Source organism: Triturus cristatus, chromosome 2_1, assembly GCF_964204655.1.
Source record: "Triturus cristatus chromosome 2_1, aTriCri1.1, whole genome shotgun sequence".
NCBI lineage: Eukaryota > Metazoa > Chordata > Amphibia > Caudata > Salamandridae > Triturus > Triturus cristatus.
The window spans coordinates 279,488,056-279,515,107 of NC_140581.1; the positions used below are offsets into that span (position 1 = coordinate 279,488,056).

At 53.1% G+C, this 27,052-nt stretch overlaps 1 protein-coding gene across 2 annotated transcripts in view; it reads right to left on the reverse strand.

The window, feature by feature from the left end:
- Nucleotides 1-27,052, reverse strand: part of NUP155 (nucleoporin 155) — a 711,261-nt gene that overhangs the window by 434,285 nt on the left and 249,924 nt on the right. For both annotated transcript variants that reach the window (XM_085631101.1, XM_085631098.1), the window contains one exon: nucleotides 26,848-26,981. In XM_085631101.1, coding sequence (XP_085487227.1) covers nucleotides 26,848-26,981 — 134 coding nt within the window. The remainder of the gene's footprint in view (nucleotides 1-26,847; nucleotides 26,982-27,052) is intronic.

Below are 27,052 nucleotides of genomic sequence, written 5' to 3' on the forward strand. Positions count from 1 at the left end.
TATAGTTAGACATCTCGTAATTGTTTTGATGTCCACTATATGTATTAAATGGCTGACCGCAACTACAAATCCTGGAGAATCTACTCCGGGGCGTGTAACGGGTGTCCTTATCATGCAGGGCACCCTCATACTTATAACCTAGCACCCTGCCTTAGGAATAACTTATAGGTTTGTCACGAGTCCAATAACGAACTACGGACACTACTGCCCTTTGACACGGACAGTGCATTTATGGATGTCATATCCCCCTCTGTGCAGGCAGGTCTGGACCCCTTTAAGAAACATCAAGAAGGAACTGTGGGGGCGTGGCCCGTGACGTCACCCAACACCAACCTATCGGATGAGCAGGCGGGCAACACAAGAAGGTCGGACCTCCGAAGAAACACGGAAGCGGAAAATCCCAGGAAAAGAAGAGTTCGTTGGCATTGAATGCCAGAGAAGATGGAAGTGGAATACCGTAGGAGACGGTAGGAGATTCCGTGGAGAAGAAGTCGTTGCTGTTCACGAGGAGTTCCCGCCGGGAGGCCAACAAGACCACGCGTCGCCCAGCCACTCTCTAGGAAGAGGGTGGCTTGCTAAGGTAAGGGCGACATTTCAAGGGTTCACGGGTCACGGGAGAAGGAGGGCTACGTAAAGAGGGAGATCACAACGGGGTCCAGCGGGTGACGGATTAGCGGTGAATACTTCCCTCACTCCTGTTCCCTGAATAAGGAAGTACTGACTTCCTAAATCACTAACCCAACGTTTTTTTTTGTTTTCTTTATTCGCATCCGGGCTGCTTCTTAAACCGAGACCGAATCCCAGGAAGAAGGTGAAAACAAGAACAAACTCCCCAAACTCGGAAAGACTCTTGGTGACGACGGAAACAGCCCAATAAAGAAACCTCCTATATTATCACTGTCACATGTGCATAAACCAATAAAACGTGTGGAACTCTATCATGTCTTTTTTTTTTTTGCCTTCCATACGGGTAACGACCCCTATACCCGACAAGTGGTGGAGAATGCAGGCAATGCCTCCATAGCTACACGATGGAGAATCTTATATTCCAGTTAAAGGAAGGCCAATCCAAATTAGAATGGGCCATTGAAAGAAGCACCAACCAGGCTGAATTGGACAGGGTAGCCTTCTCAGCAGCTATACAGGCCCAGGCGGACAACATGACCAAATTGGCAGAAGGGCAGAACCAACTTCTGATGGGCCGAGGACAAGGGAGAGGCCCTGCCCCACCTGGTACCGTCATCCCGCTTCAAAAATATGGACCTGGAGAGGACCCCATAGCGTTCTTTTTGAACGTTGAAAGAGCAGCTAGGGCCAGTGGGTGGCCCACCGATCGCTGGCCTTTTTATTTAGCACCGTTGCTCACAGCAGAGGCTCAGGCAGCTTACCAGACCATTAACAGAGACGGCACAGCTGCTTACGGAGTAGTAAAACAATACATCCTGGACGGCCTCAGAATCGATGAGGCCTCAGGTTCAGGCAAGAACGAAGAACCGCAAGTGATCCACCCAAAACACTTTTCTACAAAATGAAGGACGTTGCCGATCGCTGGTTGAAACTACAAGAATCTACCCTCGAGGACGTTATGAACAAAATCTATCTCGAGCAATATATAGAGATCCTTCCTCCTAATCCTCAGAGGTGGCTTCGGCTGCACGCAAACATGTCCATTGATCAAGCCGTCGAAATGGCCACTTCTTTTACCCGCGCCCAGTACCGTGGTACCTCCAAAGAATCAGAGAAACCCCAGAAAGGATCCCTGCCCACAAGGTTTGAGAGAAAACCCACCAAGAGCCACTCAGAATCCCTAAGGACTCGACCTGAGGAACAAGTTACTTACCTTCGGTAACGATGTATCTGTAAGAAACATTAGTTAGTTAGATTCCTCACCTTAGAATATCCCCAGGCGTCAGACTGGATCCGGAAGATTTTTCGTCAGCAATACCCCTTGCGCGTCGCTAGGCGTCGTCTGCGGCTCCGCGTCCGTCGTCGGCGTCGTACGCCGGAATGACGTCGTCGGAGTACTTAGACGCCGCCCTCGCGCGCGGTCAGTTCTTGTACATAGCTTTCCGCGCCAGGAACGCAGAGCCATGCAAAGACCGACACTGGTGCCAAAAAGAAAATCTAGGGGCCTGAAAAGGATAACCTTAACCCTAGATGTCAGTTCGCAAAACAGGGAGGATGGGTGGGTCGGTGAGGAATCTAACTAATGTTTCTTACAGATACATCGTTACCGAAGGTAAGTAACTTGTTCATCTGAAAGAAACACGTTAGTTAGATTCCTCACCTTAGAATAGATACCCAAGCAATACCATCCCCGGTGGTGGGTCTGCGAACCAAGATCACACCAAAAAGTCCTGGAGGACAGAACGGCCAAAGAAGCCATCCCTCCGGACTTGGCTGTCAAGGCAATAATGCCTGGCAAACGTGTGTAGCGAAGCCCACGTTGCCGCCTGACAGATGTCCTGCAAAGGGACACCTCATCCCAAAGCAGTAGTAGCCGCCGTGGCCCGAGTAGAATGGGCGCGCAGCCCAACAGGAGGGTCCTTTTTTGCCAAGGAGTAACAAATTTTGATGCACAAAACAACCCACCGAGAGATGGTCCGTTTGTGCACAGCTTTCCCCTTCTGAGCACCCACGTATCCAACGAAAAGTTGGTCGTCCACCCGGAACTGCTTTGTGCGGTCCAGATAAAAGGAGAGCGCACGTTTTGGGTCCAGACGGTGGAGCCTCTCTTCCTCTTTGGAAGGATGCGGAGGCGGAAAGAAGGTGGGCAAGGTGACAGACTGCCCAAGATGAAAGGGGGTCACCACTTTCGGAAGAAAGGAGGGACGAGGCCGAAGGACAACCTTGTCCGGATGAACAGAGAGAAAAGGAGGCTTTGAAGATAAAGCCTGGAGCTCACTCACCCGTCTAGCCGAGGTGATGGCTACCAGAAAAGCAGTCTTAAGCGTCAGCAGACGAAGAGGACAATTATGAAGAGGCTCAAAGGGAGCGCACATTAGAAATGTGAGAACAAGATTCAAGTCCCACTGAGGCATTACAAAAGGGACAGGAGGGAACGTGTGAGTAATGCCTTTTAGAAAGCGTGTAACTACAGGGGACTTGAAAAGAGAAGGCTGATCAGGAAGCCGCAAGAAGGCAGAGATGGCAGCAAGATAACCTTTCAAGGTGCCCAGGGCAGAGCCCTGCCGGGCCAAAGAAAGAAGAAAGAGGAGAACCTCAGAAAGAGGGGCGGAAAGGGGATCCACAGCCTTTGCTGTGCACCATGCCACAAATCTGTTCCACCGGCAGGCGTATACCGTCTTTGTGGAGGGACGCCTGGATGCCAGAATGATATCACAGACTTCAGGAGGCAAGTCAAATGGCATCAACTGCCGCCGCTCAATCTCCACGCATGGAGGTGGAGGCTGGACAGGTTCGGGTGGAGGACCGTCCCCTGCTGCTGCGACCGAAGATCCTCCCGAAGGGGCAGACGTATCGGAGGATCGGTCAACATACTGAGTAGCTCGGGATACCAGTACCTTCGTGCCCAATCCGGAGCCACCAAGATGACTTGGGCCCGGTCGTGCCTGATCTTCTTCAGCACTCTGGGCAGAAGTGGTATAGGCGGAAAGGCGTACAACAGACCGCAACTCCACTCGTGACGAAAAGCGTCGCCAAGCGAGTGCCGCCTTGGAAATTCCAACGCGCAGAACTGCTGACATTGCACGTTCTCTTCGGTGGCGAATAGATCTAACCAAGGCTCTCCCCACTGCTGAAAGAGACCTTGCGCCACTTCGGAGTTCAGACGCCATTCGTGATCCATCATGCACCGGCGGCTGAGTTCGTCTGCTCTGGCGTTCAGAGAGCCTGCCAGATGTTGAACCACTAGGGTGACGCCCTGGTGTTCCAGCCACGTCCAGAGGCGCAGAGCCTCCTGACAAAGGGTCCACGACCCCACCCCGCCCTGTTTGTTGCAATACCACATGGCGGTGGTGTTGTTCGTGAACACCTGCACGACACTTCCCCTGACAGAGGGAAGGAAGGCTTTCAGTGCAAGTCGGATCGCTCTCAACTCCAACAGGTTGATGTGGAGACGAGACTCCGCCGGAGACCAGAGACCTCTGATCTCCGCCTCTCCCATATGGCCACCCCCATCCCAGGAGGGACGCATCCGTCACTACGACATGCTCCAGTTGGGGAAGGGAGAGGCTCTTGCCCTTGACCCAATCGCGGTCCGTGAGCCACCACTGCAACTGCCGTGCAGTGCCCTCCGAGATCAAGACATGGTCGGACAGGTTGCCGTGATGCTGGGCCCACTGAAACTTCAGGTCCCACTGCAGAGCCCGCATGCGCCGCCTGGCGTGATGCACTAGTAGGATGCAGGAGGCCATCAGCCCCAGAAGCCGCAACACTAGCCTGACCGAAACCCAGGATAGAGGCCGAAAGATGGGAATCAGGGCCTGAATATCCCGGACCCGCTGTTCCGGCGGATAGACCCGTAACTGCGCCGAATCGAGAACCGCTCCTATGAAGAGGAGCTTCTGAGAGGGACTCAAGTGTGACTTCGGCACGTTGATGGAAAACCCCAGCAAATGCAGGAGATCCGCCGTAGTCTGGAGGTGGGAGACGACTGTCTGGGGCGAGCCCGCCTTCAACAACCAGTCGTCGAGATAGGGGAAGACTGGAACCCCTGATCTGCGCAGCTGAGCTGCGACCACCGCCATCACTTTCGAACACCCGAGGGGCACTGGTGAGACCGAAGGGGAGCACGGTAAACTGAAAGTGGTCTTGGCCCACCGTGAACCGCAGGTAACGCCGGTGGGCCGGCAGGACGGGGATGTGGAAGTAAGCGTCCTGCAAGTCCAACGCTACCATCCAGTCTCCAGGGTCTAGGGCAGCTAGAACCTGAGCCAAAGTTAACATCTTGAACCTTTCCTTCCGGAGGAAGGCATTGACGTTCCGGAGGTCCAAGATAGGGCGTAGGCCTCCTTTGCCCTTCTTGGGAACCAGGAAGTAGTGGGAATAACAACCACGACCTCCTTCTGGGCTCGGAACGCGCTCGACGGCCCCCTTGGCCAAGAGGGCCGAAACTTCCTCGTGGAGAAGATTCAAATGATCCCCCAAGATACAGTGGTGCTGCGGTGGCATGGCTGGAGGGGTCGTCTCGAAGGGGAGGGAGTAGCCCCTTCGGACGATTTGCAGCACCCACCTGTCCGATGTGATGGACCGCCAGTGGAGCAGGTGATGGCGAACTCTGCCGCCCACTGGCGTGGAATGGGCCTGAAAGCTCGGACTAGGAGGGCTTTGAGGCGGATGCTGCCGGGGTGGAGGTGGGCTGACCGCGTCGTCCTCCAGAACCGCCTCGGCGGAAACCACGTCCGCGACCGCGCGCAAGTTGGTTCTGCGGCTGGTGGCTAGGCACACGTGAGGAGGCACCCCTTCCTTGGCCACGAAAGGGGCGAAAGGCGGAAGTTAGCGACCGCGGGGCCGAGAGGCCCAAGGACTTGGCCGTAGCCCGGGAGTCCTTAAAGCGATTCAGCGCACTGTCCGCTTTCTCGCCGAAAAGGCGAGTGCCATCAAAGGGCATGTCCATGAGGGTGCTCTGGACATCGCCCGAAAAGGACGTGGACCGCAGCCAGGCGTGACGTCTAAGCGCCACTGAGGTAGAAATCGCCATACCCAGCGAGTCCGTAGTGTCAAGCCCACATCGGATAGCATGTCGTGCTGCATCCCTCCCATCGGCCAGAGCCTGGGTAAGTCGTGTCTGGACCTCCTCCGGACACAGGGGCAGCACGTCCTCCACCGTATCCCACAGAGAGTGGGAATAACGGTCCAAGAGGCAGGCGGTGTTCAAAGACCGCAGACCCAAGCTAAGGGAGGAGAACAGCTTCTTGCCGAACTGTTCCAGCCTCTTGGAATCCCGGTCCAGAAGGAGGATTGGGAGGTAGAGGCCTGGATAACCAGGCTCTCGGGGGTAGGGTGTTGGGACAGTAAACTGGGGTCGCCCGGAGCAGGGAGGTGGCGCCTGGCGACGTTCCTATCCACAGGAGGAACTGTGGAGGGCTTGGACCAGGTGCCCTGCAGAACGTCAGTGAGGGCCTCATTGAATGGCAGCAGAGGCTCAGTGGAGCTTGCTGCAGACTGAAGCACCTCAGTGAGGACGTTAGTCCTCACAGCCACGGCAGGTAGCTCGAGCCCAAGGGCTGCGGCCGCCTTGCGCAGCACCACAGAGAAAGCAGCACCCTCCTCCGAAGCCACAGTCGGAGGAGAGATGAATCCAGTGTCCGGAGAGGTATCCAGACCACTGGCTTCCCCCAGTTCATCTGCCCAGTCCTGTGACAGTTGAGCCTGAGCGGCCATAGGATCCTCGGATCCCTCCCAGTTGTCCCCATCATCCGATTCCTGGTATGCAGGAGGAAGGATCGGAGCCAGGCGATAGACAAAATGTGTCTCCAGCGGCGCCGAACGCGGCGTCCATCGACGCCGGATCGGCGCCGGGCCCGGACCGGGGCTGAACCGGGGCTCGACACCGAGCGGAGTCGGCGTCGGAGGTGGTACCGGTGTCTACGCCGGCGGAGGAGGCGTGACGAGGTCGACCGGCGTCGGCGGGGACTCGGGAACGGGTCCCTCGGGCGCTTGCGGCGTCGAGGCCGGAGCCGTCAACGGCGCTGGGGCCGGAGCCGCCGGCAGGCAAGGTTGCCCAGTCGGGTCCGCGGGGCCCGAAGGCGCGCCAGCAGGCGCCGACGGCGGAGCCAGGCTCCTCATGGCCGAGAGGAAGGCATGACATCCGCCGGCGTCGCGTCAGTCCCAGGGACCGGTGGGTATGTGGACTTGCGCGGCGCCTGCGGCTCCGCCGGAGCCGCAGGGGTGGAACCACCATGACCCTCGGCCGAGTCGCGCGACCGGCGAGGGGAGTCCGAAGAGCGGTGTCTCCTCTTGGACTTCTTGGAGTGCTTCGACTTACCCGAAGACTTGGATCCCGACGACCGATGATGACGTCGGCTGCGGCTCCGCGACCGATCCTTGGACCTCCTCCTGGACCGGGATCGAGAGGGGCGCATCTCGAGAAGCTTACGGGACCGCTCCCGTCTAGCCTTCGAGGTCAGGGCCTTGCAGTCCGAACACGACTCCGCGTCGTGGTCGAGGCCCAAGCAGTAAAGGCACCGGCGGTGATGGTCCGTAACCGACATCAAGCGGCTACAGTCAGCACAGGCTTTAAAACCAGGCATCCTACCGGCACCGGAGTCGTGATCGAAAAAGTTAGTCAAAAAATGACTAAAGGGGTAGCTCTCCCGGATCTGCGCTTACTGGCGCGGAAAAAAGAAGAACTGACGTCAGCGCGCGAGGGCGGCGTCTAAGTACTCCGACGACGTCATTCCGGCGCACGACGCACGCGGAGCCGCAGACGACGCCTAGCGACACGCAAGGGGTATTGCTGACGAAAAATCTTCCGGATCCAGTCTGACGCCTGGGGATATTCTAAGGTGAGGAATCTAACTAACGTGTTTCTTTCAGATAGGCCTGTTACTCCCATCACCTCTAGCCCCCAGTGTTTTGAGTGTGGCGAATGGGGCCACATAGCCCGTTTATGTAGGAAGAAGAGAGAGAGAACCGAGGACGAGCCTATGGACGTCAGTTACGCACCACGATCGGTCTTATATGCACAAGAGATGGGGCATATGTATCATGTAAGTCTTTTAGTGAACAATAGAGAAATAAAAGCCCTCCTTGAATTCAGGGTGCAAACATTCAGTGGCCCGGGAGGGTGTGGTCCCCGTTTCCAAGGTCAGGTCAGGGGAGACTGTTAATATACGCTGTGTACATGGGGATATTAAGATCTATCCTGTAGCTCAATTACCTGTATGCACTAAGACAGGTACACAGACCACTGTCACTGTAGGGGTTCTTCCGTCCCTTCCTGAGCCATCGATTTTATGGGTGGATAATCCCTGTTTTCCCCTCTTCTCAGCCTGAGACCTTAAAACAGGTACCCCGACAGAGAACCCTCATGACACCCTGCTAACTTCAGAACCCTGGGCTATGGGTAAGAATTTCATGGTGGCTCAATTAAATGATGCATTCCTTAGACATGCATGGCAGAGAGCACAGGAAATAAAGAACAACCAAAAGAGAAGCTATCCTTCTTTTGAGGAGCGAAAAGGGCTCCTATACCGGATCGCCAAGGAAGGGGCCGAACCTCAGTTGTTAGTACCCACATGTTTCCGGGATCAAGTCCTTTTTTTGGCCATTCCCATCTATTGGCAGGACATGTGGGGGCTGAAAAAACTATAAAAGCGATCTTAGATCACTTTTACTGGCCTGGCATTTATCTACAGATTAAAAAGTATTGCCAGGAATGTGATATATGTCAGAAAAGAAACCCATTCATCCCTCCAAAAGCTCCTTTATAGCCTCTACCCATTATTGGGCGCACATTTGAACGTATCGGGATGGATTTAATAGGACCCTTTCCTACGTCCGCTAAAGGACACCAATATGTCCTTATGATCGTAGATTACGCTACTCAATACCATGAAGCCCTTCTCTTACGGGCAGCCACTACCACAACCATATCACAGAAGCTGATCGAGGTATTTTCAAGAATGGGGTTTCCAAGAGAGATAATCACAGACCAGGGCACGCCTTTCGTATCCCGTCTTATGAAGGAAGTGTGTAAACAATTAGATATCAAACACATAAAAACATCAGTATACCATCCCCAAACAGATGGCCTTGTAGAACGGTATAACGGGAACTTAAAGCTCACGTTAAAGAAACTCTTGTCCGGGGATGGGAGGGATTGAGATCAGCTTCTTCCTTTGGCGTTATTCGTTCTGCGAAGCACGGTCCAGTCCAGCTTGGGTGTCTCTCCATTTGAACTCTTATTCGGGAGGCGGCCGCGTACCCTCCTAGAGATTATGAAAGAAAGTTGGGAAGAACAGGGTGTTTCTGAAGCCCAAGCCCTACTAGATTACGCGAATCAGGTGAAGGTGAGACTTCACAAACTGAGAGCTTTAGCCCAAGACAATCTAGAAAGGACACAAAAACAGCACAAACAACAATATGACAAGGGGACAAAGTTAAGGGATTTTCAGGTTGGTGACTGGGTAATGGTCCTTCTTCCTTCTTCCTCACACAAACTAAGAAAAAAGAATGGCAGGGTCCTTTTGAGGTTGTAAGAAAAATCGGAAAGACTACTTACCTAATACGTCTTTCCCCTAAAAAAAACTCAAATGTATCACGTTAATGTATTAAATAAATGGTTTGGTCTGATCCCCAAAAAGCCTTGTAGCATTTCCTTTGTTGCTCAAACGCAAACCACAGTCCATGAGACTGTATATAGTCCCGAATAGAATACGAAGGAGAAAGCAGAATTACAAGCTCTTCTCCTCTCGCTTTCCGAAATTCTTTCCAATAAACCTGGCAAAACCTCCTTAACTACTCATTCAATAACTACCCTTGACGGTGTTGTAGTCAAACAAAAACCTTATCGGGTCCCCGAGGCCCGTCGCATGGTATTATGGAAAGAGGTGGAGGATATGCTAGCAATGGGAGTGTTGGTACCCTCGAAGAGCAACTGGTGTTCACCAATCATTCTTGTCCCGAAACCTGATGGGAGCACCCGTTTTTGTATTGATTTCAGAGCTGTAAATCGCATCTCTAAACAGGACGGGCATCCCCTTCCCAGAGTGGATGATCTAATTGAGCGCCTGGGTGAGGCTCAATATATAGCCACCATCGACCTTACCAAAGGCTACTGGCAGATCCCTCTCCATCCAGCTGACCAAGAAAAGACAGCATTCTCAACTCCTGATGGCCTATTTCATTTCACGGTATTGCCCTTTAGCCTTCATGGTGCCCCCGCTAGCTTTCAGAGACTTATGGACACCCTCCTGAAAAGTCACTCTGGGTATTCATCGGCCTATCTGGACGATATTGTGTTCAGCAGAACGTGGGAAGAACATCAGTCCCACCTTTCGGCCATCTTTACTGAACTGAGGGACGCCAACCTTCACATCAACGCTAAGAAATCTAAATTTGCCTTTCAGGTCAAATTCCTAGGGTACTTGTTGGGAAAAGGGCTCATTGAACCACAATCGGAGAAGGTGAGGGCCATCCAAGACACCCCCTTTCCCACTACTAAAAAAGAGATGAGGGCTTTCCTTGGTCTTGTCGGTTACTATAGGCGGTTCATTCCCGTTTTCCCAGACAGCCGCCCCCCTTACTGACCTACTCAAAAAGTCCACTACAGCTAATCGCATCAAGAACCCCTCTGAACAAGAGATCCAGGCCTTCAGGGCTCTGAAGACCTCTTTGACCACATCACCTGTATTACTCACTTTGAATTTTCAGAAACCATTCATTCTTCAGACAGATGCCTCGGGGTGGGAATAGGAGCTGTTCTTTCTCAACCGGATAATGAGGGGTTGGAAAGCCCTATCCTGCATACAAGTAGAAAACTCTTCCCTAGGGAAACAGCGTATCCCACCATAGAGAAGGAGTGTCTGACCCTGAAGTGGAGTGTAGAAAAGCTCAGGTACTACCTATCAGGAAGATCCTTTATACTGTATACCGACCATGCTCCCCTCACCTGGCTCCAGAGAAATAAGGGTGCTAATGATAGGGTCCTTAGCTGGTTTTTGGCGCTTCAACCCTTCCGCTTTGAGGTACGTCACCGTAAAGGTACCGAACAAGGTAATGCGGATTACCTGTCCCGGTCTCCTCTTTCCCCAGATTGGGGAAACCTGGGGGGGGGAGGGTTTCACGAGTCCGATAACAAACGACAGACACTACTGCCCTTTGACACGGACAGTGCATTTACGGACGTCATATCCCCCTCTGTGCAGGCAGGTCTGGAGCCCTTTAAGAAACATCAAGAAGGAACTGTGGGGGCGTGGCCCATGATGTCACCCAATACAGACCTATCGGAGGAGCAGACGGGCAACACAAGGGGGCTGGACCTCCCAAGGAGCACGGGAGCAGGAGATCCAAGAAAAGAAGAGTTTGTGGTGTGGACTGCCAGAGAAGATGGAAGCGGGATACCGGAGGAGACCGTAAGAGTTCCCGTGGTGAAGGACGCTAAATCCAGAGTCGTTTCTGTTGACGAGGAGCTCCCGTCGGGAGGCCAACAGGACTGCGCGTCGCCCAGCCACTTTCTAGGAAGAGGGTGGCTTGCTACGGTACGGGCGACATTTCAAGGGTTCACGGGGCATCGAGAGGGAGGGCTACGTAAAGAGGGAGGTCACGACGGGGACAACCGGGTGACGGACTAGCGGTGAATACTTCCCTCAATCCTGTTCCCTGAATAAGGAAGTACTGACTTCCTAAATCACTAAGCCGACGTTTTTTTTTTTTTAGTTTTTCTTTATTCGCATCCGGGATACTCCCTAAACCAAGACCGAATCCCAGGACCAAGGTGAAAACAAGAACAAACTCGGAAAGACTCTTGGTGATAACGGAAAAAGCCCAATAAGGAAACCTACTATATTACCACTGTCAACCAATAAAACGTGTGGAACTCTATCATTAGTCTTTTTTTTTTTTGCCTTCCTCACGGGTAACAACCCCTATACCCGACAAGGTTTTAAGTGCAGTGAGCTTAAATATAAGGAAACATATCTGTTGTGAGTGGTGCTAGCACCTGCTCACACAGGTTGTAATAGCAAGTCTGGAGTCACAGTTTCAGTGGGCTCTTGTGGGTGGCATAATACATCCTGCAGCCCATGATTGAACCCTAGTGTACCTATGCCCTGGGCATCTTAGTACCATATACTGGGAACTTAGAAGGGTACACCAGTAGCTAATTGGGAAGGGACAAAAGTACTTTCCATAGTCAAATTTAGATAGAGAGAACAGTGACTGGGGTCCCGATTAGCAGGATCCCAGTCAGACTAGTCAGAAAACAGAATAACCGATTCATCAGTGAATCTCCAGACCTTACTCAGAGTATTAGTATTGGTGCTAGTAAGGGAGAGTTATAGCGGAGTGGTCTGAAACTAACCTCGTTAAGATATCAGTTTGGTAGATTAAATGTAAATGAGGTTTGAATATCATTAGGTAGACAATTCTAAAGTAGGATTCATGGGGGTAGGAAAAGAAGGTGCAACATCTGGTGTCTGGGTGCTGCAGCCTCGAGGAATCGTGTAAGTTAAATCTTGCGCAAAGTTAGTGTAGCGACCTGTATGCCCTAGAGGGGTTGATAATGGACTGGGATTGTCTATCTAAAGTTACATCCATGGGGAGGTTAAAGTCGCCCCCACGATAAAGAGGTAATTGCTGGGGATTTTACTCGAGGTAAGGATAATGAGTCCCAGAATTCTGCATCGTCCGTATTCGGAGCATATACATTAAGAACATGGAAGTGCCCTGTGGTTTTATTGAATTTAGATAGGACCCATGTTCCGCTCTTGTCAGCCAAATATAATTTGGTGGAGAAACCAGCATTTTTGGAGATTAAGGTGGCCACCCCTCCTTTCTTGCCTACACTGGGTGAGCTAACAATGTCAGTGATCCAGCTCTTGCCAAAATTCCTTAGCCCATCTTGAGGCATCTTTGTTTTCTGTAACAGGACTACATCAGGTTTCAGTTTAAAAAGGTAGTTTGATTGTTTCCGTTTGATCAGGGGGTGAAGGCCCTTCACATTTAGAGATACAATTTTTAAGTTATTATCCAAAGGGAGGTTATTCACTTATTGGTGGGCGAACATGGTTAATTGCGTGTGGGGCAAGCTTGTGTTCTGATTTGAGGAGAAACCACTGGGAGCTATAGAGAAGAGAGGTATATAAGACCTGGACCACATGTTGATGAAAGTGGACGATACCAAGTGAGGGAAATGGTACAATATTATTAAGTTATATTTATTTCCTAGAACCAAGCAAGCCTGGCAAGGCAGGTTGAACAATACAAGCAAGCTGAATGAAAATCCCGTTGTTACAGGTTTGTAAATGCTCTCAATGCAGTGGAAATTACTGTTAGACTACTTTGGATTGCTTTACTGATTACTTTCTGGATTACATTTTCTACTCAGTGTGATATACCTAGATATCACAGTGGGACATTTCCTAGAGAGAAGGTAAGTAAGCAGTTTCTAGTTATTTGCAGTTTTTAGAAGTTCCATACAAAACCAACTCCACACTTTGAACAATTTTTAGGAAAAACTGTCAATGTATTCCTATGGAGAAAAATTAGGTTAACGGTTTGCAGGTAAGTACAAGTTTGTGGGAGATGGTATTCTGGGGTTAGAACGAGGGTTCCCCCAGAGTCTAGGATGCACTTTCAAAGCACCCTCAGCTTCACTAGGTCGGCCGGGTGCAGAGTGCTTAGGCCCAATGTTATCCAACGGGTGATAGGGCGCCTCCGGTTGGTGACTGCTCACGAGCAGGCCACAGCTTTGTGGGAGCAAAGCTCCTAGGGTTTTACTTAGGGCAAAGGTGGATCCATTTTAACACCCAAAGTACACCCGCAGCGGTGCCGGGGGTCGGCTGGGTGCATGGTGTTGGTTCGGTATCGTGTGCCCTGTTGATTTCAGTGGGGATTCTCCAGTTTTAACAAAAGACTGCAGGCTTGGGGACAGATCTTCTGGAGGTGACCACCGGTTGGAGAGTTAAGTTGGGATGCATGGGGATGCTGGGACACCATTGGTTGGGGTGTCTTTAGGCTTCGGGTTTTTCTTAACAGCTCCGGGCACGGTCGGGGGGGGGGGGGGGCGAGGGAGTCCTCTAGATAGAAGCTGCAAGCTTCGCTGGGAGATTCGAGGCAGATCATAGCTCACCAGATCTCTGGTCAGGATCACCGGGGAGAACTCATCGTGGTGTTTGGCCACTCGGGCCATGGGCGTCGTGTGCACACTTGCGGATTTGGGTAGAGCTAGAGTCTGTGGGCGAGCCAATCCGATGCTCACTGGAGATAGTCTTTTCTGTGGAAAGCAGGGCAGGGCCTCAGGTTTCTTAAAAGGTTGCTGGCTGCAGGACACACCAGGATTTTGCTTTCTCAGGTTCGAGCTGGGGACAGGCCGGTAGGGCTGGGGACAGGCCGGTAGGGCTGGGGCCAGGTCAGTGGGCCTTCCACAGTTCTTAGCTTTAGCACGGCTTATTCTGTCCTTCTTTTCTTCTTAGTCGGTTCTTGTCTGGGGAAGTTTCAGGATTGCCCCTAAATACTAGATTTTGGGGTGTTACAGGTAGGTAAAGGTTGGGACCAATGGGTCCATTCCTTGGGGTTGGTACACCCTCTATTATGCCACCCGCCAGTGGGAGAGGGGCATATGCCTCACTCTGGTTGGCTGGATCCCCCATCTGCAAGATGGCGGGGACTGACAGTTGTGCTTCACCTCGCTTCCCCCAACTGAGGGGTGGGGTTGGCAAAGGTGGGCACACCTCCTTTCCTCACTTGGTTTTTCTGCCGATTTTCCCACCAAAAGTGGGGGTCAGAACCGGTGGGGCCAGTTGCTGGAAGCAGCAAAAGGCCTGGGGAAGGTCACAAAGGGGGCAAGCTTTTGAAGCTTCCCCTAGTGGACCCTGCCCATCAGATCCCGAGAGCTGCAGGCTTTCGACCCAGGGATCCAGAAACATGTCTGGTGGTGGCAGCTGGCGAGCAGCCACTCAGTCTGGACACTAGTGTTAGGTCGTTTTTCAGGGGGCATCTCTAAGATGCCCTCTGTGTGCATTTTTCATTAGAATCTCACACTGGCATCAGTGTGGGTTTAATGTGCTGAGAAGTTTGAAATAAAACTTCCCAGTTTTCAGTAAAGCCATTATGGTTCTGTGGAGTTTGTATTGACAAACTCCCAGTACCATATAATATTAGTGGCATTACTTCACTTACAATGTCTATGAATTGGCTTCAACACTGTAGGAGTACAGGTCTCATGCACCTGTACCCTCAACACTGGTATAGTGCACCCAGCTAGAGGAGTGGCTGATCTATGCCAGGGCAGTAGGTTGTAGGCATGGCACACAGGGATGTGTGCCATGTCGACTCTTCACATTGTTATGCACCAAAACAGCAGCTTGCAAAGACATAGTGTGAGTGTAAAGGTACAGGACCTCTAAGGGTGGCACAATAAGTGCTGCAGCCCTTAGAGGCCTTCCCTGGCCACAGTGCCCTGGGTACCTGTGGTACCATTTACCAGGGGCTGTCAATTGGGTGTACAAGGTACCGTTTTGGATAAAGAACATAGGCCCTGGGAAACTGATTGGCAGGGACCCAGGGCACATCAAGTCAAAGTACATCAGTAGTCTGGCAAAAAGTGGGGGGGTTACTGCAACAGAAACCTAGCTTCCTACACCCGGTGGTGCATGATCTTAAGCACTCAGGGCAGAAGTGGTACAGGTGTAAAGATGTACAGGAGGCCGCAGTTCAACTCGCAACAAAAAGCGTCGCCGAGCGAATGCCACCTTGGAAGCTCCAACGGGCAAAACTGCTGACATTGCCTGTTCTCTTCGGTGGCGAACAGATCTAACCAAGGCACTCCCCACTACTGAAAGAGACCTTGCACCACCTCCGAGTGAAGACGCCATTCGTAATCCACTGAGCACCGACAGCTGAGTTCATCCGCTCTGGCGTTCAGAGATCCTGCCAGGTGTTGAACCACCAGAGTCATGCCCTGATGTTCCAGCCATGACCAAAGGCGAAGAGCCTCCTGACATAGGGTCCATGACCCGACTCCGCCCTCTTTGCTGCAGAACCACATGGCGCTGGTGTTGTCTGTGAACCCCTACACTACCTTCCCTTTGAGTGAGATAAGGAATGCCTTCAGTGACAAGCGAATCACCCGGAGCTCCAACAGGTTGATATGGAGTCCGAACTCCGCCGGAGACCAGACTCCTCTGATCTCCGCCTCTCCCAGGTGGCCACCCCATCCCAGAAGTGATGCAACGGTCATCACTGTGAGGTCTGTTTGTGGAATGGAGAGGGATCTGCCTCTGAACCAATCCTGGTTCGTTAACTACCACTGCAGTTGTTGCGCAGTTCACACCGAGATCTGGACATACTCGGAAAGATTCCCCCGATGCTGGGCCCACTGAAACTTGAGGTCCCACTGCATAGCCCGCATATGCCATCTGGCATGATCCACCAGCAGGATGCAGGAGGCCATAAGGTCCAGCAACCTCAGGGTCATTCTCACCAAAATCCGGGATAGAGGCTTAAATATCGGTATCATAGCCCGAATATCCCAGACTCGGTGTTCGGGAGGATAGGCCCGAAACTGCACAGGGTCCAGAACAGCCCTGATGAAAAGAAGCAACTGAGAGGGAGTCAGGTGTGACTTCTGCACTTTGATAGTGAACCCTAGCGCATGCATGATGTCTGCCATAGTCTGAAAGTGGTTGACGACCGCCTGGGGATAGCTCGCCTTCAACAGCCAGTCGTCGAGGTAGGGAAAGACTGGAACACCTGATCTGCGTAGATGAGCTGCGACCACCATCATCACTTTGGTGAACACCCGAGGGGCGCTGGTAAGGCCGAAGGGGAGCACAGTGAACTGAAAATGACGATGACCTACCGTGAACCGTAGGTAGCCCCTGTGGGCTGACAGGATGGGAATATGGAAATAGGCATCTTGCAAGTCCAACGCCACCATCCAGTCTCCAGGGTCGAGGGCAGACGGAACCTGAACCATCTTGAGCATATTGAACTTTTCCTTGTGGAGGAAGCGGATGAGAACCCAGAGGTCTAGGATAGGACACAAGCCCTTGTCCTTCTTGGGCACCAGAAAGTAGAGGGAATAGAAACCACAATCTAATTCTGGCGGAGGGACCCTTCGATAGCTCCCTTGGCCAAGAGAGCTGAAACTTCCTGGCGGCGAAGCGCCAAATAATCCTCAGACATGCGATCAAAAGACAGTGGCATGGAGGGAGGGGTAGTCTCGAAGGGGAGAGAGTAGCCCCTTGGGTCTATCTGCAAAACCCACCTGTCTGACATGATGGTTTGCCAGTGGGGGAGGTGATGGCCAATCCTGGGGGCTGATGGGCCTGAAAGGTCAGACTAGGAGGATTTGGAGACTGCTGCACGGGGGGGAATGGGTGGACTGGCCCGTCCACTGGCTCCCAGACCCGCAAGGTCGCTGGGTCCCACGTCTGCAGCCATGCATATGCTGAGCAGCTTGCCTGGACCTGTGGTTAGACTGGAGTCGTAACTGAATCAGGCACCGGAGACGGAGCCTTACAGCGACGACGCACCAGATCCTGTGCCGCGTCAGCCGGCCCACGTTGGTGAAGGTAAGACCGACAGTGCTTCTTCGCCTTCTTCCTCTGCTTCAACTTACCCGAGGAGTGCAAAGACTTGGACAAGGTGTGGTGGCTCCGCGAACGGTCTTGAGATCTTCTCCTCGAGCGGGAGCAACGTGAAGCCGACTGCCAGGCCTCCAAGAGCTTTCAGGACCGCTACCACAAAGACTTCGGACTCATGGCCCGACAGTCGGAGTACGACTTCAGGTCGTGGTCGCGCTCCTGATACCAAAGGCACACGAGGTGCGGGTCCGTCACAGACATCAGTTTGTGATAGACCTCGCAGGGCTTGAAGCTGGTCCGACGATAGAATGTCCCTCGCGCACCAGGAGTCGATGACAAAAAAGAAATCGACAAAAGTCAAAAAAAGCTTAGTCAAAAAGTGACTAAAGGGGTAAGCTCGCTCCAGATCTGTGCTAGGCTGGCGCGGAAAAAGAAAGAACTGACGTCAGCACGCAGGGGAGATGTCTAAGTAGGCACCGCAACGTCATCCTAGCGACCATGACGCAGACGACGGATCGCCTGACGCCTGCGGTAATTCTAAGGTAAGGAATCTAACACGGTCTCTTTCAGATATTCATAATAATTTTTTAACGATTCCTCAGATTCATTCGAAATCATAACTATATCACTGATAACAACTAAGCCATACTGTCGTTTAATTACACTCATCATGCATGGTATAGTTCCCACTTATACCAACCCATGAAAAGGTTGAAAGAGGGAGCAAAACACTCGTTGGCTCAAGTTCCATGAAAGGCTCAAGTTCCATGAACAAGGTTCAACTGTTAGAGATCCAGCTAGAACTTAAGTGTATAAGATTGCTTGGATCACATAAGAAAACCATCCTGATCTGTATTTAGGGATTTTTCTACTTGTTTATGTGCTTTCACACTGTATCAAATGTCTGCTCAAGACTCTAGTAGAGGGAACCGTCTTTGCTTGATTATGCAATGTCATTATCTGAATACTGATAAATAGCAGTTTCAAAAAAGTGTATAAGATTGAACTTTAACTGAAATCAGAATTTTATCATAGTTCTGATGAGACGATTTGGATGGTTAATAACTTGTAGTTTTTGATAAGTATACCAAAAGGAACAGCATTGAACACAGCCATCATAGTAAGATATCAATACGAGGACTTTTTTAATTATGAGTTTGCGTCATTGTAGTAGACATTAATAATCCTGGATAATTTTCAATATATATTTCTGTATAATAAAAGATATTGGATGGGGGCGTGGCCGAGCCAGCCAAGATGGCGGACTCCTCTCTTTGAGGCTCCCGTTCGGCGGCCCGTGCAACCAACAGTTATACCTGCCCTGGGCTTCCACCTACCCGGGAAAGTATCGGACCGTGCCCAGTGGCAGCAGCGGCACCTCCGACGGGAGCTGGATCTCCGCGATCACGGCTGTGGTGATGCCGGGGACAACGCACGGCCGCTAGCCGATCCGCAGACAAGATGGCGGACGGACGCTCAGCCCGGGAGAGTGGCGACGAGACAGAGGCACCACGGAGGCTCCCGCAACGAGACTGTCCCGGCCGGTGATCGCGGCCACACACATCGGCGCCACACAACAGTGGAGCAGAGCCAAACCTGGAGCGCAGCCCTGAACGGTGGCGGATGCAGCAGCGGAGTGGCGGGAGAACGCTGATCCCCCTCCCCCCCCCCCCCCGCGGCTGAGCGGGGCTGAGTGGCTGGGCGACGGTAGCGGACACCACGCTGCTCCCCCGAGAAGCTGCTGGCGACCTGGCGGTGAGCAACACATCACAGGTGAGACCCGACTTGGCCGCCCGCAGCGTGACGACACCGAGGGACCCCGGCCGGGGGCCCGGTACACTGTCCGGAGGTGCTGGGAGGCGGATCGCCCGACGGAGGGGGGGACGCGGCCCGCTATCCCCGGGACGGGGAGCCCTGATCGCCACCTGGGCGGATACCAGCTGACACAGACCAGCACAGAGCCAGGCCATCGGGGAAACTGCGGGGTGGAACCCGGGCTGCGTGCAGTCGCTGGCCTCGCTCGGAGGCGGGAACGGCGATGGAGCAAGGAACACAGCCTAGTGGGAGCCCGATCGGGCGCGCGGCGTCGTGCCTGAGAACCGGTCTGGACGAGGAACACGAGGAGAGGGTAGAGCCCGCACAGCGGTCACAGCGAGATCGGCCGAGCTGCGGGGGACCAGTCGGTGAGTCTCCGCGGGGGGACTCTCCCTACGACGGGGGAGCGGAATCGTCCTCACCTCCCTATAGACCAGGGATAGAGGAGTGCACACCCCCATACAGAGCACGGAACGTGGAGGGGAAGTTTGGCGAGCTGGCGTCGGACCTGGGCCTCCTCCGAGACGACCACAGGAAACTGGCGGACAAAGTCGCGCAAAGCACAAGCACGATCCAGACGCTGGAACCACAGGTGCAACAGCATGGCAGCACACTCCGGGACCTCCAAACCCGGATAAAGTCACTAGAGGATAAGACGGACGACTTAGAAGGGCGCTCCAGGCGGAGTAACATTCGCATCGTGAATTTGCCGGAAGGAATCGAAGAGCCTAACCCGATCAAATATATCACTGACTGGATAGCCTCCTTCACTCCAGCGGACGCCCTCACAGCGTTCTTCTCTGTGGAGAGGGCCCACAGAGTACCAGCACGCAGACCGCAACCGGGCATGCCTCCTCGCCCGTTTTTGCTCAAGCTCCTCCATTATAGGGACCGAGACACTATCCTAAGAGCGGCCAGGCAACGGGGACAACTGCAGATAGAGGACAAGCAGGTCATGGTGTTCCCGGACTACTCCCGGGCGGTCCAGCAGCAGCGCGCCACCTTCCAAGCAGTGAAACGCACCCTGCGCCTGCGAAACATACAGTACGCGCTCCTTTTCCCGGCCCGCCTCAAGATCATCTATGGAGGCGAGACACACTTCTTCACAGACCGAGGAGAGGCGGCGACATGGGCGGAACAACACGCACGGCACCCCGGGGACAGCTCCAGCCCGCGCCCGAGGAGGGCATCCGGTTGCCCGGATCGTCGACATCGAGGGGCCTCCTCCACGCAGATTAGTGCACGGACCGGCACTGCCTCCACCAGCTCTTCGGACATCGCACAGATTATGGCGGAGCGCCGGAAGGCACTCCAGGCGGTGGCCACTATGAGCCCACAGGACAGGGACACAGATTCAGAGCGGGCCCCCACATCTTCAGCTCCGACGACGAAAGGAGTGCCACACCGAGGTCACGGAAGGGCTCGGTGACACCCCCTGTGGTGACCCCCCAGACCGCAGACACTCTCATCTAACAAGAAGCCCACAGAACTGAACAGACAGGAAACGAACACGCACAACCCTGCTAACCGAACGGAACAAACTAAGCCAAAGTGCCCGATACGGGGCAGGACATCTACAGACGTCAACGATATACGGACAGCCGCCAGAGCGAGAGTCGGCAGCCACCAGAACCACCACCCCCACAGCTACGAACTAAAGTCTCACCATGATCACCAGTTTGGGCACACCGCCTCGTGCGGTGCGCCCCCAGTATTGGGACTGTTTCCCACCGTTGTTACAGTTCACCCCCCTACCCTGCATACTTATTCCCTACCATTCCTGCAGCGGGCGAGGTGACCGTCACAGACGATACAGTGCACGGGCGGACGATAGGCAGCGGGCGAGGGGCTGGGAGCGACGACCGTGGGGTCCACAATACAATGAGGACGCATATATATGACTTCCCACAACATACCTCACAACTCCCCTAACACAGACATAAAATTCCTGACACTGAATGTCCGAGGCATGCACACCGCACGCAAACGATACTCTATTTATGCCTACATCAAGCGACAAAAGGCCCAAGTTGCACTCTTACAAGAGACACACCTGACAGCAGGGGAAATGGACCGGCTACAGAAAAAGTGGCGAGGCATAATATGCGCCACGACCTACTCCGCATTCGCCAGAGGCGCACTGGTGTGGATCAGACCGGGGGTGCCATTTAAAGAGCAAAGCAGAATCATAGACAGAGAGGGTCGATATGCAATGCTGACGGGACTGTTAGAGGGTCAACAACTACTGATAGGGAGTATATATGCCCCCAACACGGATCAGGAGGGATTCTGGGGCACACTCACACGCACATTAGCACAACACACTTCGGTTCCATGGCTCCTGGGAGGGGATTACAACTGCACTCTGGACCCACACCTGGACCTCTCACACCCCCCACAGGCCCACTCCTCTGCACACAAGCAAGCCGCAGACCTCCGCAGATGGGCGGCCAGATGGGGGTTGGCAGACATCTGGAGGACCCGCCATCCCACTACGAAGCTCTACTCCTTCCATTCGATCCCACACAATCTGAGGGTCCGTTTAGACAGGTTCTTCTGTTCAACGTCACTTGTGCCCTTGGTACAGGACTCAGACTATCTCGGCCGACTAGTGTCGGACCATGACGCGCACACTGCGGTCCTCCGCTGGAAACCGCCTCATCCCCCGATTCCGACCTGGAGGATGCCTCGGGAATGCCTCACAGATCCGGTGTTCCGTCAAACCCTTGAGGAGTACATGCAGGGCCACTTCCGCCGGAATGACAATACGGCTTCCACACGTTCGGTAGAGTGGGATGCATTTAAGGTGAGCGCCAGAGGCCACTGCATCCAGCAAGTAGTCGGGGTAAGGAGAGTGCTGGACAAGGCCTTGCAAAGGGCGGAGTCCCAGCTCATGGAACTCTCGAAGAGGGTGGACCGGGGCGACGCCACAGTGGCACAACTTTCGGCGGCCAAAACCTCCCACGCGGTTACGTTGCGGGACCTGCGTAAATAAAATTTTTGCGCGTACGCGGCTCGGACGCATCGAGAGGGGAATAGGGCGGGGTCTCTCCTGGCTTGGTTGGCCAAACAAGACACAACGCTGCACCCTATCACAGAACTCATGGCCCCAGACGGGCAGCTAAAATCCTAACAGCAGATATCTTACACATCTTTCACGGGTACTACGAGACCCTATACCGGGCCCTCGAGAGATCTCGCCGGCTGCCTGGGCGAGTCGCCCCTGCCCGGGATCCCCCCCAACATCGGCAGGGACCTGGACAAACGGATTCAAGCGGTCGATGTGAAACAGGCGATTAAGGCACTAGCCCGCGGAAAGACGCCGGGTATGGACGGACTCCCGATCGAGTTTTACCACGCGTTCGTGACACTGCTGGCGCCGCGACTGGTCTCCATATACGAGGAGGCGGTGACTCGTAAACTGCTCCCAGACTCGATGCGGACGTCGGTTGTGGTGACCTTCCTGAAGCAGCACAGAGACCCCGCGCTCCCGGCTTCCTATCGACCAATAACGCTCCTGAACACGGACTGCAAGATCCTAGGGAAAATTTTAGCAGAGCGATACAGTCGGATCCTCCCAAAACTGGTGCATCCAGACCAGTGCGGGTTTGTTCCCCGACGTAACACCTCACACAATCTGCACCGCCTCTTTCATGTCCAGGACCAGACCAAAGAGCGATATCCCCGGGCGGCGTGCTTGGTCCTGGACCTGGAGAAGGCGTTCGATACCTTGCTGTGGCCTTACCTATTCGAGGTCTTGGGTCGTATGGGCGTCGGGCCCGTGCTACTGGCCTACACCCGGCTGCTGTACGGGGGCCTCACCTCCAGGGTGAGAATCGGCAGACTTGTATCGGCTCCATTCTCGGTGACCAGCGGGACCAGGCAGGGTTGCCCCCTCTCTCCTCTCCTCTTCGTTCTGGCGATGGAACCCCTGGCCATTAGGTTGCGACGGGAGGGGGAGACTTGGGGGATCCCCATAGCGGGCGTCACCCATTGTGTGTCATTATATGCGGACGATCTACTGATCTACGTCCGTGATATATCGGCTGACCTCACATCCATTTGGACGACACTGCAGGAGTACGGGGACACTTCGGGACTCAGGGTCAACTGGGAAAAATCGTCCGTCTTCCCTTTGGGCGCACACGCAGGACCTCTGACGATAACGCTAGGCGCTCAGACACTGAAATGGGAAGGGACGCCCCCCAGATATCTGGGGGTGCGCCTATACCACTCCCCCAGGGACCTCTTCGAGGGAAACCACCGGAAGGCGCTGACCAGCCTGCGCTCGGCAGTGGGGTTCTGGAAGACATTGCCATTAGCACCTATAGGACGCGTCGCAATCGTGAAGATGATTATGGTGCCGCGAATGCTCTACTACTTCGCAAACCTTCCAATAATCCCATCCCGTTCTTTTTTCCGGGAACTAGACACGCTGTTAGAAGCCTTGATATGGGGGGGCGGCAGGCACCGGGAAGCGCTGCTCACATTGTATCTACCCACGACGGCCGGAGGCCTGGGAGCCCCGTCCTTCGAATCATACTTTCTCGCGGCACAACTCCAGTGGCTATCCCAGTGGACGGCGGAGCGACACGTGGAGGAGACGGTCACGGAAGAAGGCAGACTACCACTGCCCGTGATCCGGCGTATGCTCTTGCCGGGCTCGAAACCGATACGCACACATCCGCTTCAGGTCGTCATAGCCCGCCGATGCATGATGCGGATACACCGCATGCCAGGGGGACGGCCGCTGTATTCCCCCCTACTCCCTCTAGTGGGGTTCCCACGGCGGACCGGGTACTATACCGCGAGGGCCCTCCAGGTGTGGACGGACCACGGCGTCACAGAGATGGAGGCGTTGTTCCAGGAGGGGCAGTTGAGGACGTACGCACAGCTGGTGGAGTGGTATGACCTCCCCTAGGGACAATTCCTGAGACACAGGCAACTACTGGAAAGTAGTGGCCGCTTCTGGAGCCCACGCGATGGGGAACCCCCGACGCATCCAGTATTGCACACAGTGCTGCGTATGGGAGCTGGCAGTCACCTAGTCACCTGGCATTACAAAGCGATTCGGGAGTTGGCGGACGTCTCCCTGGACAAACTCCGGGAAACGTGGGAGGACGATGCAGGCCGCGTATTCAACGATGCGGAGTGGCGTAAAGCCCTGGAGTCCCCCAAAAAGGTGCCCAGGAACGCGCAATTTAAAAATATCCAATTCAACATTCTCCACCGGGCGTATCTTACTCCAGACAAACTCCACCGGTTTTACCCCGATACGCGATTTGACTGCCCTCGATGCCACCTGGTGGACGCCGACTTCAAGCATATGTTCTGGGCCTGTCCCTCCATACACCTTTTTTGGGGGGAGGTGTACCAAACCGTGCGAGCTACAACTGAACTCCCGGCTGCCGCCCCCTGGGAGGGATGTGCACTGGGGATATCCCCGAAGAAGAAAACCGCGAAGGTGCAATGGAAGTTTATGTCCTTGGCCATGCTCCTCGCGAAGAGGAACATCGCGATGCATTGGAGGGCCCCGGGAGGACCGTCCACGCCGGCATGGGCAGGAGCAGTGCTCAAATGGGGAGCAGCTGAGGAGGAACTGTTGAGGGAGGAGGAGGCGAAGGCCACCCGTAAACGCCCGATATCTATGGAATGGGCGCAGCTCCTCATAGTTTTTAAGCGAAAATACGAGTCGAGGGACGCCCCGGACGCGACACAGCCCACCCCTCACGCCTCTCTGGCTTCCCCTGGCCGCCCCGACCTGGCGGAGGTCGCGGACGACTCCGTAGGCAGGCAGCGCACCTAGGTGCGAGAGCGAGCGCGGACCCGGCCCCCTGTGTCGTGACAAGCGACAAATGATAGGCTCGACCCCCCCCCCCCCTTTCCTGAGTAGACCTCAGGACGGATCGCTCGCACTAGCTATCAGCCCTCCCACAATCTGACACGAGAACCTCGCACTCACCAGTCCCGCACCCCTACCCCCCTTCCATTCTTCAGCTCCTACTCCCTTCCTCTCCCCTCCCCGTCTTTTTCCCAGTTCGAGGGTCCCCTCCCCCCCTCCCTAGGGCCCGTTCTAAACCGCCCCGTAGGCGGTAGTTGCCCCGGTTGACAGCTCACACGCCGAGGTCCTAGATACATGACCTGACAGTGAATCTGGGAAAGAAGGGAACGCTGCATAAACTAAGTTGGGGAGTAGTGCTGACCCCGATAGAGACGGACGCTGGAGGCATTACCGTGCTGACATACACGGAGACCGAGCAGAGCGCACTAGGGGGCGACAAGTCTTACTGATTATAACAGGAAACCTCGGCAACTAACGGACTACAGCACCCACTCACTATAGATCACACAAAGGTTGATGATGATGTAATAAAATGATTGGAGCATATATAAGCGAAAGTTCAATGTAATGAAATGCATGCAAAACCCTAATAAAAAAATGAAATAAAAAAAAAAGATATTGGATGTATAGAGATTTGTTTGTCTTTATTAGATCGCAAATTGTTCTTTTTATTGGGGTGATCTGAATGTACTAAGACTTGAAATTTCCGAAATGACGTACTTCCTTTTTTATTGATTGACATCATATGTCCTGCTGCTTCCAGCAAGTCTACACAACGATTTAAAGCGTAGCAGACACTAGTTCTAAAACCCAGGAAAAGCAATGAACTATGTTGAGAACTTGTGGTCAATGAGTATAGTACTACCTGTAAGGCGTGCACAGTTATAAATTGTTCAAACAATAAGTTTGAAAGGTTATTTTTAATAAGGACAGTTCAGAGCAAGAATTATCAATAGACGGCACAATTGAAATAAATTCGGAGTAGCAGACCCACAATTCCTAGGGGGTGACTGACAACCTACAACTGGGCTGTATTCCAACATGGTATTAGGGTAGTTTAAAGGTTTAAAGAAAGCTCATTTACCGAGTACTGGTGCCCTTCCCCACAAGAAGGAGCTCATGTAAACTAACCACCTGTGGAAGAATTAATGATACATTGTTATGAAGAGATGTGGGGTGTGCACCGAAAGATAGGCAGCACACCCAACCAAAGGCCATGGAAGATAAAATGCACATAAGTGGGATGAGCGTAGTAATATTGTGGAATGATAAGGGTGTTAATGGTGTGATCAAAAGGCAAAGAATATAGTCATGCCTGAGATGAAGAGGTACACAAATAATAATGTTACAGGAGGATGAAGGGTGAGTTAAGGCAGAGGAGGAAGGTGGAGGGTGAGTTGAGGCAAAGGGAGTATAGAAGGACGACGGTGGAGGGCGAGTGTAGGATGAGGAGGAGTGTGGAGGTTGAGTGAAGGAGGACAATGAAGAGAAGGGTGAAAAAGGAGGAATCTGGTGGTGGTGAAGAGTGGATCTTGAGTGGAGGGGGGAAGGTAAGGGGAGTAGGAGGAAAAGGGGATGTAGGTGGTGCAGAGGTGTGAGTGTTTAACATTGCTGTGAGCGGGGATAGCACAACTGTCAAAATATTTACAAATTCTACCAGGACTACACCTGATGTAGCGAAAACAATGAAATTAACGGAAAGTGTGCTTAATATTAGACTTGATACCACTACACTTGCTAAGGTCACCAGTGCACTAATAAGCAACTCCACCATACAACATCTGATGATACTAAATATATGAAAATGTAATTTCCAATGAAAACATTTTTAAAATTTGTAATTATAAATCACAACTTAGAAAGTGTCTTAGGTAGTCTATAAAGAACTATACAAAAGATCAATCACAGTAAATACAAGAACAACCTTAAATTAATGGATAATAAGAACTTATCGTCTGGAGTTATGTAATGTCATACCTTCTGGAGTTCACCAACAATAACACTGAATTGGTGTTCACACAACAGTTTCCATAAAGCCAACGCCTGGCAGGTTTTACGAACAAGCTGCTGGATCCATTGAAGGGAAATTTTCTCATTTAACTGAGCCTCCGCTACAATACAAAGAAATATAATAGTTAGTTTTCCAATGCCCAATAGAATATCGAATTAACAAGCTAAATTA